Here is a 17458-nt window from a genome sequence, read left to right on the forward strand (position 1 = left end):
GCGGTACATGGAGGTGCTCTTGAGTGAGTGAGCTTCCTCCTTACGCAGGCGCAGACGCTGATGCAGTCCGTAGCTAGCAATCTTTTCTTCTCTTGTAAACATCTGCTCATGGGCGAGAGCTCTGAGCCAGTCATGCTGCTGTCTAGGTTCTAACAGCTGTTTGTGGACTCAGTTACCATTGCAAGTGGACGCCTTACTGGTAGGACTAGGAGTAAACGCTCTCCTCGCTCTCCCAATGCCCTGTTCCTTCTTTCTGCAAACACATCTTAGGAATAAGACTTTAAACCTTTGATCTCCCACAAAAAAAAAAAAAAAGAAAAAGAAAAAGAAAAAAAGAAAAAGAAGAGAGGGAGAGGAGAGGAGAGGAGAGGAGAGGAGAGGAGAGGAGAGGAGAGCAGAGGAGAGGAGAGGAGAGGAAGAGAAAGAGAGAGAGAGAGAGAGAGAGAGAAGTATTAATAGGGAACTAATCTCACTGTAGTGTTCATGGCTTATTGTGGAAAGCAGGTGTTTAAAACTTTTAGAATTTCTTTAACAAAATTCTAAACAAAAAAAAAATCATAATATTTACAGAGATAAACTGAATGTCGTAACCAGGCAAAACAAAGAACTTTGGTTTGGTTTTGGTTTTCCCTTTTCCCTTTGGTTTAAATATTGATCAAGATTCAATTTCTTTTTTCTTGCCAAATAAAACTTCAATAAATCAAAGTTTAGAGGCAAAATAACATGTTCTCTTTACAGCATGAAATCTAATAGAATATTTTATGTATTTAATCCATACCAATGTACTATAGGAAGCTTTTATTAAACTGAGACACTATTGCTCAGATATCAAATGGTTACACGTGTCCAATGACACATCTCTCAGTCTGCAGAAGTGGCAAAAAATTATCCCCAACCTCCAACAGAGATTAATCTTTGATTAGTTTCTCATTGCCTTCAAAATAATTTTATTGTTTGTGTCTAAAAGGAAACACCATATTTCTTTTCCCTCTCAAAGAACACAGTTCTATACCTGGAAATCTAATAGTCATATTTTTTTTTTCAGTTAAAGTTATACACATAAATCTGGGTCAAAATGGCGGTGCAGTGTGATCCCAGAAACGAAGCCTCCACCTGAAAGAGCAAAGTTTAAAGTCTAGTCGCAAGTCGCTACTGGCCCTTATCCAGTCTACTTCAAAAAGGTCCCATGTACACTACCTTCTTAAAAAGTACCTCAGGCAGAAAACATGTTTATAAAGTTACAAATCTGAATGTAACTAAAGATACATAGACATCTTATTATTACACTTTCATGTACTGCTTGATAAATTATGTACCAGTTAAAAACACTAAATTATCTCAAGGTGCATTCAATATCTGTAGCGTAGTTAACAAAAACACACACGAAAAAAATATATATTCTATATTCTGTGGAAAATAACACAGCTTTAATAATGACCACTGTTAAAAATCTGCAATTCTGACTGATATCTCTTATTTTATTTTCTTTTTTAAGGAAATAAGTATCATTTTAAGGCAGTGGAAAACCCAAAGGATTTAACACCAATTTTAATTACAGTGATTTACATCGTGATCTGCGACTATGGGGATACGAGCTTCCAACTTTCTCTGACACTTTTCTCTGATATTTTTTTTCCATATTTTTTTTTCTAATTTTTTTCTTTAAACAGAATGTCATTTCCTAGCAAGTGTCGGTAAGTAAATGTGATACACACTCTGTGTATGTCTTTTTCAGAGAAGAAAACATTGTCAGTTTGAGAGTACCATTCTCGAGTGGTGTTGCTGTATGTGTTTGTGACTCGCTTTGGGGAGCCTGTTGGCAGCACATAGACCATCATATCCTATGGTGCTCCCTATTCTCAAGATAAGAAACAGCTTCTGATTGGGCAAGATATGTGTCCCAATCTCACAACTGCCACCTTTGAGGTTCAGGTCAAAGTATGTTCAAAGAAAGTATGGGGTGTTATTGATAGCAATCAGAATCAGAACCGTACCTGCTCAGACTATCCATATAAACAATTGAAATAAAACATTACATTATACATCCAATTAACAGCCACTCCCAGAACAAAGCTTACAGTGTATAAAAATAGCTACGTAAAAAATTTACAGAAAAGGCAAACTGAAAGAAACCCTTAGTGCAGACATTTACAGAAAAAAAAAATCAAACGAAATACAACATATGACCTATTATCATGGCTGCCAAATCTTGTAATTTTATTTTATAACTTTATTTCATTGTTTTACTTGAGATAATTCTCTAAGATCCTGTGACAGCTTGGTAGAATGAACTGCTTAATACTTGAACCATGAATTGCTGTCATTTGTCTTTGTATATGTCTTAAATACAATCCACGTTCATGCTTCAATTTGTTTATATGTTTTTTCCTCTGAAATGATGAAAAGACATAAAGTAGAAACGTAAGTTACCATAACAATCAGTTTTTTTTCATCAACAACAGATCATTTGTACTAAAGTGACAATAATTACATCATAGAAGGGATTGTTTAAAGAAACCTCATGTCCTGGGTTCACCTGTAAACACTGCCCTTTTCATTTTACAATAGAGTTTTGGAATTCATGACTCCTTCATTTCTTTTATCCTCCTTCCATTCTTCCTCCCTTGCCCCCTCCCTCCTTCTATAAGACATGGTTAATTCATATAAAGAGAGGGGAATAAAGATGTTTCACGACAACATTTCATTACATTTCCCTTCAAATTTAAAATTCATCCAACCCTATAAATCACAGTCTAATTTGAGGACTTGTCTTCAGTTTTACACGGAGATGAAACTTAATCCAATTTTGAAGGAAACAGAGTTGAGAATGAATAGATTGTTAAGAAGGAATTGAGGAAAAGAGAGTAGAGTGGTGGAGAAGGAAGCGTAAAATTGCTGCTAGGTATTTGGAGCTCAGTGAGCAAAACAGAAGAATGAAATGGATCTGCCAGAGTCTACAAATTGATCTTACTTCAATTATCCGACATTTCTCTCCTAAGTACAGCCTTCCAAAGGCAATTCTTTCCCATGCCCTCCATCTTTGGCATGGAATTAACTCAAAGGATTCATTCAGACTGTCACTTGTGGTTAATCTATACTAAACCTAAAGTTTACAGCAGTTGGGCTTTTCACAAGGTGGTAGAGGTAGCAGTGACCTCCATGACACACAGGCTAGTTGATCCAAAGGATGCCTTTGCTGGTGTCAAGAGGCACACAAGAAGAATGGTTAGGTTATAATTGTTAATACCGTTGAGTCATACATCGTTCTGAGGCTGCCTTAATCATATAGGTACAGCTAATAAATGTGAATATATGCAACTTTCATAGCACTGACACCACATACATTATGTGCACATATGTGCACATGTAGGTACTTGTATGCATACATACACTAACATAATATACATGTACTCTCGAGAAGATAGTCTGTGTGTGTATGTGTGTGTGTGTGTGTGTGTATGTATGTATGTATGTATGTATACTAGCTTGTCAGTCTTTTCATTAAAATGGCTTGGGATGGCTGTATAAATATACTGACAATTATGCCATATCTTTAAAGTATTTATATATTAAAATTTATTCTAATGGGTTTTAAAAATGAATTTAGAGTTTGCGCTTACTGAACCCAAATACCATCTTAGAAAATAATGCTTCTTCCAGCAAAATTTTTGGCATTAGAAAACAATATGCAAATGAGATGCTAAGAATCTCAGGAGTGGGTTGTATTATTCAATGGATAATAACCACATTGAGCAGGTTAAGGAGGCTGGGAAGAGCCCATTGGGGAGCTGTAATTAAGAAGTTTCTACAGGTCAAGCTTGGGTTTTATCCCCACGGGGCTTCCCCATTTCTTAGGAGTGACTGCTACAATCAGCCACCCGCCCATTCCACTTACCAGGCTATCCAATCCACTCCTCGCTTAGGCTTCTGTTTTGTGATTGTTTTCCTCCAGCTTTTTATTTTCCTCCATATTACCAAGGTCCTTGTTTACATGTTTTGATGCAGTTCTATAAGAGAAAGAAAATAAATATCACATAGTCACTCTAATAAAAATAATGTTCTAGTTTGAAAATACTTCTGAAAAGTAAGGGTTAGGAATGGGAAATTACAGATCTGTAAAGATTGGCTGAGAACAACACAGTGGAAAGAAAAAAATAAATGAGTCTTTAAGCTGTATGTATTAACCAACCTTGAAACCAGATTGTACAACTTTGTTGCACTCTGGCATAAGTTGAACTAATTTTCCTCATGTTTCCAGAGAAGTAATTGTTATCATTTCTAATAAGATTTTTATTCTTGGTGTAAAAAAATATTTTGATGGCTCTTCATTATTTCAATAGACATGCATTGCCATTAATTTCAACAACCCCAAACCAGTGAATAGAGGTAATGATGGATGAAAACTGTAACTATAGGGTCAAAGTAGATTCTTTTCCTTCTTTTCTCATTTATCTCAACTTTTTCCATTCCTCCGCCAAGCCAAGTCTGACTGCTATAAATTATAGATATAAGGGTGGGGAGGTGAGTTTGGATGATTTCTCAGGCTTTCAGTACATCTGTGAATCCTTGGAAAAGTGCTGTATTGAACAATAATATCCACTCAAGCTAGTGCAGCTATCTGAGAAAAAATTGGTGAATTTGGAAAAATTATCTACACAAATGTAAAGAATTAAAGCAGTGACAGACCTTTACATTTCCCCTGTTACTGCTTCCTCCCCAAAGTAACCCACACTCAGCTTCCACGGGATAGTTTTAGCTGTTCATGTAACTCATTGACTAATAGAATCGTAGTACAACGGTTCATTGGTATTTGACTTCTTAGTGAAAGTCAAAGAAGTCTGTGGGGGTAGTGGACTGTGCCAGAGAACTTGGTGAATTTGAGTGGGTTCAGAAGCTCTGGCACCCACCTGAGGACGGTAGGAGTTTCCCAACTTCTGACCAGATTCCTGGCCTGGAACACACGACCACACTTCCACATAAGAACATGAGCACTGGTCATGTAGCCAGGAACAGAGTTCTCCATGCTAATGAGGTATCTAGGTGAGCCCTGAGGGTTTAGCCAATGAGCTTCCCTTCCTGGACATTCCTTCCTGCAAAAGGTATGCCGTCTCTGGTGTATCCGAGGAAGTTGTATGTATCCGTTTACCACGATGAACAGTAAATATATAGCATGGACAAGCCAGGACTGTCCGTGGGGAATCACAGTTGAGAGTCTGGAGGAAGCCTTCATCTACAGAGTTGCACTGCCTAAGTCTCCCACACAGGCCCCTCCACGTTCCTGGAATTCAGCCCCTGCGCTAAGCTGGAGCTCTCCCTTACCTTACCCAGGGCTCATCATCCTCAGCCTGTGGACACCCTCTGTTTCCAACTCCATGGGATTTCCAGCGGCAGCTTCTGGATGTCCGGGAGTTTGGGAATCCCTGACTCTTTGGCCTCTGCCTACCTTGTTTCTCATCCTGGCTGAGGTCCACATCCTAGGCTGCATTCTCCCACCCCCTGAGTGGTACATGGAATTTCCTTCAAGCCCATCACCCGAAGGTGGCGTAGGGAAAATACAGTCTAGTGTTCTGCATTTTGTCTGCCCAAGCAGAGTTCACACGCCCCGGAGATGAGGCAGAATGCAGAACCACAGTAGTCATGGGTAAAAATAGTACCCATTAAAAGTATATGCACCTAATAGAAATATGGGTTGAACCTGTATGGGCTGCTTGCTGCTTAGTCTTTCTAGGCCTTCAGAGACGTAATTGAGGCGGTTCATGTGGGACTGGTATGTTTCTTATGTTCATACTTGCTTCTCCTCATTTGATTACTGGATATTTAATACAACATTCATAGATATTTTACCTTTCTTACTTACTAGCTGTAGCGGGTCCATTATCTAGTTATTTGTTTCCTTGCTCTAATTTTTCTGTTGATTATTTATTGTATGTATTTACTTCATGCTTATCCAGTACTTTTTTTTTTTTTTAATGCTAACACTGTATAAAAACAAAACAACCTGTACTGACTCCACACATGCAGTTTTCCCAAGGGAATACCCAGCCTTTCTGTTGTTAAATACAGATGATGAGAGAGTAACCACTGTATTTCTACCAGGGATCCGGCTAGTGTGCAAGCTTAATACGGCTCATTCAACCTGTGGTCTGTCCCTTTCCTAAGCAACAGCACACTCAGGCATCCCAAGACCCTGCATATACCCCTTCCTTTTGCCCTGCAATATAAAGACATGTTTCCCTTCAGCATCTGACCTGAGCTCTCCAGTCATCTGCCATGCATAGTATCACATGTGAATAAACTCCTTAGATTTTGTTTTTGATAAAACAAAAGATCCTTGACAATAAGGGACATGTTTAACTTATATTTTATCCACAATGCATAACATATTGGATAGAATATGGGTGGAGCACAGAGCCATTTATTCTACTGCATTGACCAACCCAACACATTATATCTCAATTTTCACCTTCTAATCCTTATGACACTACTGTCAAATCCTGCTCCTGTCACATGTAGGGGAAGTTAAAACTCCTAGACTTCAATGACATAACTAGAATGATACCATACTCCACGATTTCAGGGGGTGCTGCGATCACACAGACAGGGAGGGTACCCTGGATATCCTATCAGATGCTAATCATATACTTTAATAACTATAGTTTTTATACACCCAAGAAATCATGGCAATCAAGAAAACACATTCTATCTCAGCATCATCACTTATAAAATTGATTGCTTTTATATTTTGGGATCATGATGTAATTATATCATTTTCCCACTGCATTTCTGTTCTACGCTATATGAGATGCTTCTTAAACATGGAGTTAAATAATTGAATGGAGTTAAATAAAAAAATGAAAACTGCATACTTGTGCTTAGTATAGCTGTGTTAATGTCTGACAATCTGAAACTCATAATGAGGCACATTGGTAGGTTACATTTTATCTGCAATAATAAATTTTGATACATCAAGAAGTCATACCAATTAAAAGAATATTTACCTAATAAGAATATAAAGTAAAGTTAACAGAACTACAGGGTGAATAGATACAGAGTAGAATTCAATATACCTTTCGCAATAACTGAACAGACACATTCGATGAATAATTAGTGTGTGAGAGCATGCAGAAATAATATGTACCAGGCTACCTCTCTGCTCACAGATATGTTAAAATATTTTTTAAAAAATGAACACTTCCACTTTCTGTTGAGGTGTGGGAAACAGGAATAAAACATGTCTGTGATTTCTAAGAGAAGAAAATCAGATGAGCTGTCCTCTCTGATCATGCAGACTACATGCCAGGAGGCACTTTCTGGAGTTTGCTTCAAAAATTACCGTGCAAGCAAAGCACAGACTCTCAGGAAAAGTACAATTTGGTTCCAGAAGGAAGTCAGGGGAATTACTGCAGACACATGAAACTGTGCAGAGATAGATGAACACGGGAAATTCACAGGAGGCTTTCCTTGATTCTTTGCCTGTATATGACATTGCATATGCCTATCCTAATGAAATTTAAAGTGAACCTTCAAAGGTATTAGGCTGATTCATAAGCAGTTTAAGTGTGACTCGAAACAGAAATCAGTGTGTAACAACATAATGCCAAAATGCCCAGTGACTAATAAATAAAAATATTACTGAAAATAAGTAGAACAAATGTCATTCTAACTGCCTGAAAACTGGGTGAATACAGACTTAAGTAATTAAATCGGCAGTCGAGCCTTATAAAAGGGGAAGTAAAATGTTTGCAAAATTATAAAGAAAAAGATGTATGGAAACAAGGAAATTCTAAAACTAAATCAAATACCTTGAACCTAGAACTACAAATTAGAAATTGCAAAATCATTGTAATTCATCAGATGAGTTTATTAAAACCTCAGTAAGATAGAAAGATACTTAAAAATGATATAACTATAAAAATAGTTCAATTTTAATTCTAAAAGGAAAAAAGCAAAGTTTTGTGGATGTGTATGGGCGTGCCTCTGTGCACATGTGTGTGTGTGTGTGTATGTTTGTGTGTGCATGCATGCACATGTGTGTATGTGTATGTATATGTGTGTGCGTGAATGCATGTGTACACATGTGTGTGTGCATTCAGCATTCACAGGTGTGTGTGTGTGTGTGAGTGCATGTGGAGCCTAGAGAAAAACCTGGATGTTTCTACAGGAGTTTCACCCACCTCTGTCTGTCTGTCTGTCTGTCTGTTGTCTGTCTAAGCCTCTCACTGGTCTGGAACTTGAGACATCTTTAAATTGCTCAAGATTCCAAAGATTGAAGACATGAAAATCTATACAAAAGAGAATATATCCAAGATAACTGAAAGTGGGAGAATATCATGACTGTAAAACAATCTTATGTAACTTCCTGTCAGTAGACATGCACACCAGTGAGGTAAAGGTTTTAGACTACAGCAGTGGTTCTCAACCTTCCTAATGCTATGACTCTTTAATATAGTTCTTCAGGTCGTGGTGACCCCATCCATGAAGTTATTTTCCTTCTACCTCATAACTGTAATTTTGTTACTGTTATGAGCCATAATGTAAATATCTGATATACTGAGTATGTGATATGTGGCCCCTATGGAAATGTCATTCGAGGTGCTGTGGCCAGGAGCTTGAGTACAAATGGACTAGAGAAAAGTAATGTCATAGACGTGATGTCATAAACGTCTTAGATCCATTAAAACAAATTGCAGCTCTAGAAGGAGGAACAGCCAAGTGTATTGAAAAGTATACTCTTCCTTGATCTAAGAAACACTAAACTGGGCATGGTGGTAAACAGCTTTGATCTCAGTAATAGAGATGCTGAGGCAGAAGTGGACTAGTCTGAGACCAGTGTGTGCTACACAGTGACATCCTACTTTAATGACAATCAAAGGGAAAAAATGTTAGAGCAAAAAAAAATCATAAGATTGTGAGGATTATAAGTATGTCAATATAAGAAATATCCTTTTGTCTCAGCTCCAAACTTTGTCTCTGTAACTCCTTCCATGGGTGTTTTGTTCCCAATTCTATGAAGGGGCAAAGTGTCCACACTTTGGTCTTTGTTCTTCTTGAGTTTCATGTGTTTTGCAAATTGTAACTTATATCTTGGGTGTCTTAGTCAGGGTTTCTATTCCTGCACAAACATCATGACCAAGAAGCAAGTTGGGGAGGAAAGGGTTTATTCAGCTTACACTTGCATGCTGCTGTTCATCACCAAAGGAAGTCAGGACTGGAACTCAAGCAGGTCAGGNAGCAGGAGCTGATGCAGAGGCCATGGAGGGATGTTCTTTACTGGCTTGCCTCCCCTGGCTTGCTCAGCCTGCTCTCTTATAGAACCCAAGACTACCAGCCCAGGGATGGTCCCACCCACAAGGGGCCTTTCCCCCTTGATCACTAATTGAGAAAATGCCTTACAGTTGGATCTCATGGAGGCATTTCCTCAACTGAAGCTCCTTTCTCTGTGATAACTCCAGCTGTGTCAAGTTGACACAAAAATAGCCAGTACATTGGGTATCCTAAGTTTCTGGGCTAATATCTACTTATCAGTGAGTACATATAATTTGAGTTCTTTTGTGATTGGGTTACCTCACTCAGGATAATGCCCTCCAGGTCCAAAAGGATGGACCATCTAGAGACTGCCATATCCAGGGATCCATCCCATAATCAGCCTCCAAACACTGACACCATTGCACACACTAGCAAGATTGTGCTGATGGGACCCTGATATAGCAGTCTCTAGTGAGACTACTCCGCTGCTTGTGGACGTTGTACATCGTGGTGCGGAGCCTAGTGCGCACCACGATGTACAACGTCCACAAGCAGTGCATATGTATCAAAAGATGGCCTAATCGGCCATCACTGGAAAGAGAGGCCCATTGGACTTGCAAACTTTATATGCCCCAATACAGGGGAATGCCAGGGCCAAAAGAATGGGAATGGGTGGGTAGGGAAGTGGGGAGGGGGTATGGGGGACTTTTGGGATAGCGTTGGAAATGTAATTGAGGAAAATACGTAATAAAAAATATTTTTAAAAAAAGAAATATCCTAAGTGGAAAAAATATGTACTGGAAACATGAAAGTACATGCTGCAAATTTCTCACATTATACGGCATATAATTTCATATATTTGAAGATACATAAAGGACTAAGAGGATTTAAATGGTTATTTTTCACTTGACCCTGATCATTCCAGAAGACTTCACCCATGCATCACAAATGCTCTTTTGTTTCAAGTGCTCTTAGGAATCACTTGGAATCCAACAAATCCTGATGTATCTCATGAATAAAATGCTTACTGGAGCAGACAGTGTTAACAGCAGGAACTAAAGTTAAATGACAAATATCTGGGATTTAATAGACCACTAGTCATGTGATTACAAAGAACACACTGAGGAATTTAAAAAAGTATTTTGAACCTAATAAATAGAAAAACACAGCATATTGCTATTTATGGAATATAAGTAGCATGGTAGTGAGCAGGAGCAATGGCTAGGCTGGGTAGTTAGGACCACTGCCAGCTCTTGCAGAGGACCTGGATTTATTTTCTAGTACCCACATGGTCACTCACAGCCATCCATAACTCCAGTCTCACATCATCTTCTGATCTGTGTGAGCACCAGGCACGCACATGGTACACATACATACCCATAAACAAAATATCTGCATACTTAAAATAAGTAAATAAAAAATTAAAAACAAAACACTTAAACAACAAGTGATACATTACTCTGTGTGATATTGGTGGTTTAAATGTTGTGGTATAAAACACAAAAGCTTAAAAATCCATGTTCTCTATTTTTATTTCAAATAAAAGCAATAGTGAGTGAAAAAATATCTATGCTTGAGAAGAACGAAATTGAAGGAACGGGGCAGGTACAACAACAAAGCCCATAGGATTTTAATTTCCAACCTACTTACTTTATAGGTCATTACAGTGGCCAGAAAATTCATTGCAATTTATGTGATTCCACAAAATACAAAAGAAAGGAAGGTGCCAAGATGAGAGTGGTGAATGAATTTTCTGGAGGGAAATTATAATCCTCAGGACAAATGCCTGCATCCTTCAGTGTATCTATCCAGGCAAAAGAGGTGGGACCATCCTTGCTTGCAGTATGGGAAAAGGGTTTGTTACATATAGCATGAAACTTGCATTGTATTTATGGCACATATGTTGGACAGCTTGGGACCAATGTCTTTTAAAGTTTATAAATGGATAGGAAACAAACCAATAAAGAATAGCAAAGAGAGGAAGAGTTAACAAGGACTTTCTCCCTTCTTGTCTTAATGCCACTTTCTGACACTGTCACCGCTAACACTTAGAAGGCCAAGTGTTACGTGCACGGCGCTGTTTATTCTTAGCACATTTCATTTTTACAAGGAAATCACTAAGCCTGTTTGCAGTCACGTGGCTGGCAAGTAGCAAGGGCAGGAGTCCGACTCCAGCATCGTTGAATCTAGGTTCAATACACAGCTCTGCACAGTTGTGCAACTCCGCTAAGCTGTACCACAGTCAGGTAGGCTGATAGTGAGCTGGGAGGAGTTTATGGACAGGTAAGATTCACACATACTTTATTGAGAACTTCTCTCTCGTCTCTTACTTTCGCTTTAACAGTTTTTTTTTTTTTGTTTTTGAGTTTATAATATAATTACATCATTTCCTTTTTCTCTTTCCTCCCTACAAAATTTCTGAATGTCTCTCCTTGTTCTTTTTCAAATTCATGGCCTCTTTTTTTTTTAATTTTTAATTGGTCATTTTATTTATTTACATTTCAAATGTTATCCCCCTTCTCAGTTTCCCCTTCGAAAACCCCCTAATCTATCCACTCTTCCCCTGCTTCGATGATCTGCCTCCCACCCACACACCCACTCCCGCTTCACTGCCCTTGCATTTCCCTACGCTGGGACATCAAGCCTTCACAGGACCAAGGGCCTCTCCTCCCATTGATGCCCTGAAAAGGCCATCCTCTGTGCATATGTGGCTGTAGCCATGGGTCCTTTTTTTTTTTTGCGGGGGCGGGGGGGGGTTCGAGACAGGGTTTCTCTGTGTAGCTCTGGCTGCCCTGGGAGTCACTCAGTAGACCTGGCTGGTCTCGAACTCAGAAATCTGCCTGCCTCTGCCTCCCAAGTGCTGGGATTAAAGGCGAGCGCCACCTAGGGTCCTTTTGATGGTTTAGTCCCTGGGAGCTCTGGGGGGTCTGGTTGGTTGATATTGTTATTCTTCCTATGGGATTGCAAACCCCTTCAGCTCCTTCAGTCTTTCCCCTGACTCCTCCGAATGACCTCTTTTTTTTTTTTCATTAGATAGAATTTTATGGAATATGTATCTTTTAATCTCAGAAAGTTTCCAGAGATTTGAAAGAATTGCATAGGTTAGAACTCCATTTGCAACTAAAAGAGATAAGATTTTCTTTAAGTCACTCTCTTTAGCAAAGTATATATTAACTGATTAGAAGGACAAAGCACTTATAAAGCATTTGTCCTTTATATATGGATTAAACTATAAATTATGATCACTGCTTTATTAAATATTTTTTTTTCATCCGTAAGTTTTCCATAACTTAGGTTGTAAGAGAAAATCGAAATAATAAAATCTTAATAAATGAAGATGGGAGTGGAATGAGACTCTAGGTTAAACCATAAAGTGTAACTTGTGAGGTAGAGAGGGGAGGCTTGAGCTTCGTGGATGTCCTGGCTAGTTTTATGCCATCTTGACACAGATAAAGTCATCTAATGAAGAAAACCACAACTGAGAAAGACGGGCTGTAAGGAAGCCTGTAGTGGCAGGTGCCATGCAGAAGGAACTGCAGTGGGTAGGTGAGCTTCCTAGCGATAGCCCACTCTTGGACAATTTTCCTGCACATGAATATGAAGACAAACTTTCATAAAATAATATTGTTTAGATGAATTAATGATTTTACAGAACTCTTGATTTGATTTGGTTTTTAGGAAGTTAGGGTAACTGATAGAAAATTTAAGGAGATGGTTGAAGTTGTTTTGCCAGAAACATATAATAAAGTTAGAATTAAGAGCAAAAAGTGCTCCCTGCCTTGCAGAATAGTGAGGGTTGTATAGGTTAGGAAAGGAGCACAGGAGCATTCATGCCTTGCAATCACATAACTCTACTAGGAAGAGGGAAATAGGCTTGGGACAAGTTAATGATCAAAGACAAAAATTTCATTCTAGGTTCTGTCTGAGTTCCTGGATTTTGTGATCTCAGCATGTGGCCACAGGTTTTGGTGTGCACCATTGGCCCAGTTATGAACAAAGAATAAATCATTCTGAGCACAGCATAGAGAATAGATGATTAGTCTAGCTGAACTAGACTTCAAAAATAAGATGAGGTAAGATAGATTATCCATTTCTTAGTAACTACAAACTGTTGTCAGATAGATTATCCATTTCTTAGTAACTACAAACTGTTGTCAGCTAAGCATAGGAAAATACTTGCTACTATAGACTTGGCTTACTTATACTTTGTTAATCAATGGCCAAAGGATTGTTGCTCAGGGGTTATGATGAACTTGTGGAGAACAAGGTAGATGAAATGTTTAGTTAGGTATGAGTTTCAAAAGAGGAATACATAATCAATAATCCTGTTGTAATTTCCTTTTGTGTAATGATGTTAATCTTTTTTGAAGTGTATGCTTTTGTGATTGTTTTTAGAGAATGCGTAACATGTGGCTATGAAGTAACTGTTTTCTTCCATAGAGAACATTGTTGTGGATGCGTCTCTTGTGAGACTATGCTGGGGCCTGGCAAACACAGAAGTGGATGCTCACAGTCAGCTATTGGATGGATCACAGGGCCCCCAATGGAGGAGCTAGAGAAAGTACCCAAGGAGCTAAAGGGATCTGCAACCCTATAGTTGGAACAACATGATGAACTAACCAGTACCCCGGAGCTCTTGTCTCTAGCTGCATATGTATCGAAAGATGGCCTAGTCAGCCATCACTGGAAAGAGAGGCCCATTGGACTTGCAAACTTTATATGCCCCAGTACAGGGGAAAGCCAGGGCCTAAAAGTGGGAATGAGAGGGTAGGGGAGTGTGGGGGGAGGGTATGGGGGACTTTTGGGATAGTATTGGAAATGTAATTGAGGAAAATACGCAATAAAAAATATTTAAAAAAAAGGTTAAGGAAAAATAAAGTAGTTGGACCCTGTTCATTGAAACTTTGCTCTATCCACCAAATGCATGTATGTAAAGTGGTTAGAATTTTGCTCAAACCATGAAATATGAGTATCTGTATGTATGTATATATGTAAAGTGGTTGGAACTTGACCATTGGAGCATGCTTCATCCACCAAGTGAGTGTGGCTGTGTGCCTGCTTTAAACCATAGCTGACCCCACATCCCTTCCTTGGATCACTGAACACATTGTTGGAGCTGGTATTTGATGCTATTTTCTTAATTAGTGATTGATGGGGGGGGGGGGACAAAGCCCATTGTGGGTGGTGCCATTCCAGGGCTGTGGGTCTTGGGTTCTGTAAAACAGCAGGCTGAACGAGTCATGGCAAGTAAGCCAGTAAGGAGGTTCCCCTTTATGGACTCTGTATCAGCTCCTACCTCCAGGTTCCTGCCCTGTTTGGTTCCTGTCCTGACTTCTCTCCATGAAAAGCAGTGACTTGTAAATGTAAGCCACATAAATGCCTTCCTACCCAAGTAGCTTTTGTCATGGTGGTCTGTTGTAGCAATAGTAACCCTAACAAAGACAGTGAACATTGATGTCAGTTTTGAGCTATAAGATCCTGCTCATACCCTCCCTCCTAAATGATGTTCTTCTCTATAAACAGAGGAAAGAACAGCACACAGGGCTGTTGTGCGGCTCAACATGAGCGTTCGGAAGAAATCTGTAGGTAAGGAACAGATCCCAGCAACCTGAGGTCACAGAGTTGTTGCCAAAGGCCACATGAGTACTAGGCAGACCAGTCTAAATCTACATCTCAGCTATGCATCTGAAAATGCAGTGCTGTGAAGGATCTAAAGTTGTTTTTTAATAACTTCTCAAGAATGTATTACTTCTCAAGTAGCTCTGTCGAATGATATCATTGAGTGATTATATGCTTGCTTTTACTTCTCTAGGAAAGAAGGTAGAGAAGTCATCTGTGCTTCTCTCTATAGATGGCTTTATTTTAGCAACATTTTAATGGCGGTGGGGCAGTGGGAAACTGAAAAAGGTTCTTGAGCATGTAAATTCAAAAAATATAGCTCAATGCTGCAAGGTATCACTGAAATAAATAAATAATAAATAAATAAATAACCCCAGAATTTTATATTTGAAAAACAAAATCCTTTATATTGCAACTATTTAATAAATTTTATAGTTTTCAAAACCAGGCATGTGTTAACTCTTCCTGACTGCAGGGTTAAATTCTGTGATTTATATTTTATAGTGTGCCTAAATAATACTACATAAAGGTGTCAGGACTATGAGTTTCAGGACAGCTACCTTGGCAGTGGAAAATTGACACTGCCAGCAGACTGACCATTGAATCCTGGGCAGGTGATTAAGGGCATAGCCAAGATAATACTTATTTTCCCCTTTTCCCTGGTCACAGCTGTCAGCAGAATGAGTCTGCTCTTGTGCCAACCTTAATGAAAAACCAGAGGTGGAGGAGAGAGCTCTAATACCAGCTGAGTGGGGGCAGCAATTTCTTGACTTGGAGAACAAATAGTTAGGTGTATTGCTACCACTTTCCATTTGCAGTCCTTAGACTTTGAGACTGGTCTGAGAAATTCCTCACTAAAATAAGGAATGCTTATGTCTTCTGCTTAAAAAAAAGAAAGAGAGAAAAAAAAATCAGGAGATAGCCTTTCCAGTTTAGCTAAGAGTGACTATTTGCACCTTACAGGAAACAGAATATTGAAGGATGAATATGAAGATAAAAACCCCGAGTCTCCATGAAAACAAGATGCTATTGCATTCCACAGCATGGCTCTGTGTCTGTTACCATTATAATCCTGATACAGAGAATAACCTGGCTCAGGGCAAGGAGAGAGATGTTTCCCTTACCTTGGAAAAGATAACAAAAACAACAATAATTTTCCCTTTTTGAGGGTTTCATTTAGAAGTTCACACAATACAAATACTTAAAAGGCACATATTTCTTACTTGCTACAGAGGTAAAAATTGAGTTTGTGAGATATTAATAACTTCAATTTCTCTTATACACACACAGATCCAAGGTTACTCATGACAAGGTCAGGTAGTTATAGTTTTCGTCAGAAAGCAAACCATGGTCTTTTAAATATATAAATGCTCTATTTTGATATGAGCCCTTTCCTCTGAGGTCTTTCAGGTCAGAACAGTATGAAGAGCGGAGCCCTGGGTCTGCACTTAGTGTCAATGGCACTGTAATTAAGACATGCCAGCATATCCTCTTTATTCTATTTACCTCTTACTTTATTATTTATAATTTTTGGTTTGAGGGAATAATGGAACATTTTACCCCCTTTTGGATGCTTGCCAAATTATAAGAAGAAGAAAAAAGGCAGGGGACCAACTTGGACAACCCCTTATTTTAATTCAAATGGAGAGTCCATACCATCCCTAACCTTGTGGCATGTTCTCCCATGACAAGATTCTAAATGTTCAGAGGCAAATTTTAATTTGATGAGGAATCTTAATTGAAAAGCAGTACTATTGAGATAACAGAATGCATATGAATTTATATGGGATGCAAAACCCACTAAATATACAAATGAATGTATTCGTCAATTTTACTTGGCAATATTTTTTTTCTCATATCTTTCCAATGATGTTTACTGTAAATAATTCAAAGAACATCCCTCTAATGTTGAGACAACTCCATTGCTTTGCTGAGTGCATTGCAAAACCTGGTCTTAAAGATTCCGAACTGAAATCTGTAAGAATGAGTCAGCACTTCCTGTGCCAGTATCTGAAGGGGTTAAACACTCACTTATATTGCACAAATGTCAGCTTATTCCCGAGGCTCAGGCAAGGGATTAAAAGCATTTAGAAATCTGAAGCATCCCACACATTCTTCATAAAAGTCTCCCTGATACTTAAAACGACAGCTGAATTTTATTTCACTGGTTACCAATTATATTAAGCCCATCACATTTGGTACACTTTTCAGTTAAGTAGTAGTCACATGTTAAGACTGGCCCTTAATTTAAAGGGAATACTGGAGGCCTAACCTTATGACATTAGTAAACAAAGTGTGCAGCATTTATTTATCTGTGATTTGGAGTTTCGGTTGTCTTATGTAACACAGGACACATTTCTTATATTCATAGAATATTCAATGTCTGATGTGACATTAACAGAGAATGGTTAAGATGTTGAAGGTTCTCTTAGGACTTAAAATTCATTTAACCATAATACAGAGGACCGACATCTATGTCTCAGCTTGTTTTGTTTTCTTTCTTCCTTCCTTCCTTCCTTCCTTCCTTCCTTCCTTCCTTCCTTCCTTCCTTCCTTCCTTCCTTCTTTCTTTCTTTCTTTCTTTCTTTCTTTCT

General features: G+C 38.6%; 1 protein-coding gene across 2 annotated transcripts in view; it reads right to left on the reverse strand.

The window, feature by feature from the left end:
* Positions 1 to 379: 379 nt before the first annotated feature.
* The window catches only part of Alcam (activated leukocyte cell adhesion molecule), a 201001-nt gene continuing 183922 nt past the window's right edge, over positions 380 to 17458 (reverse strand). Inside the window, exons 14-15 of one of the 2 annotated variants that reach the window (XM_029470472.1) lie at positions 3896 to 4007; positions 380 to 2390 (exon numbers count right to left, since the gene is read on the reverse strand). In XM_029470472.1, coding sequence (XP_029326332.1) covers positions 3920 to 4007 — 88 coding nt within the window. In that variant the 3' untranslated portion in view covers positions 380 to 2390; positions 3896 to 3919. The remainder of the gene's footprint in view (positions 2391 to 3895; positions 4008 to 17458) is intronic. The other variant, XM_021185108.2, reaches the window with a different exon arrangement.

Source organism: Mus caroli, chromosome 16 (assembly GCF_900094665.2).
Source record: "Mus caroli chromosome 16, CAROLI_EIJ_v1.1, whole genome shotgun sequence".
NCBI classification, from domain to species: Eukaryota; Metazoa; Chordata; class Mammalia; order Rodentia; family Muridae; genus Mus; species Mus caroli.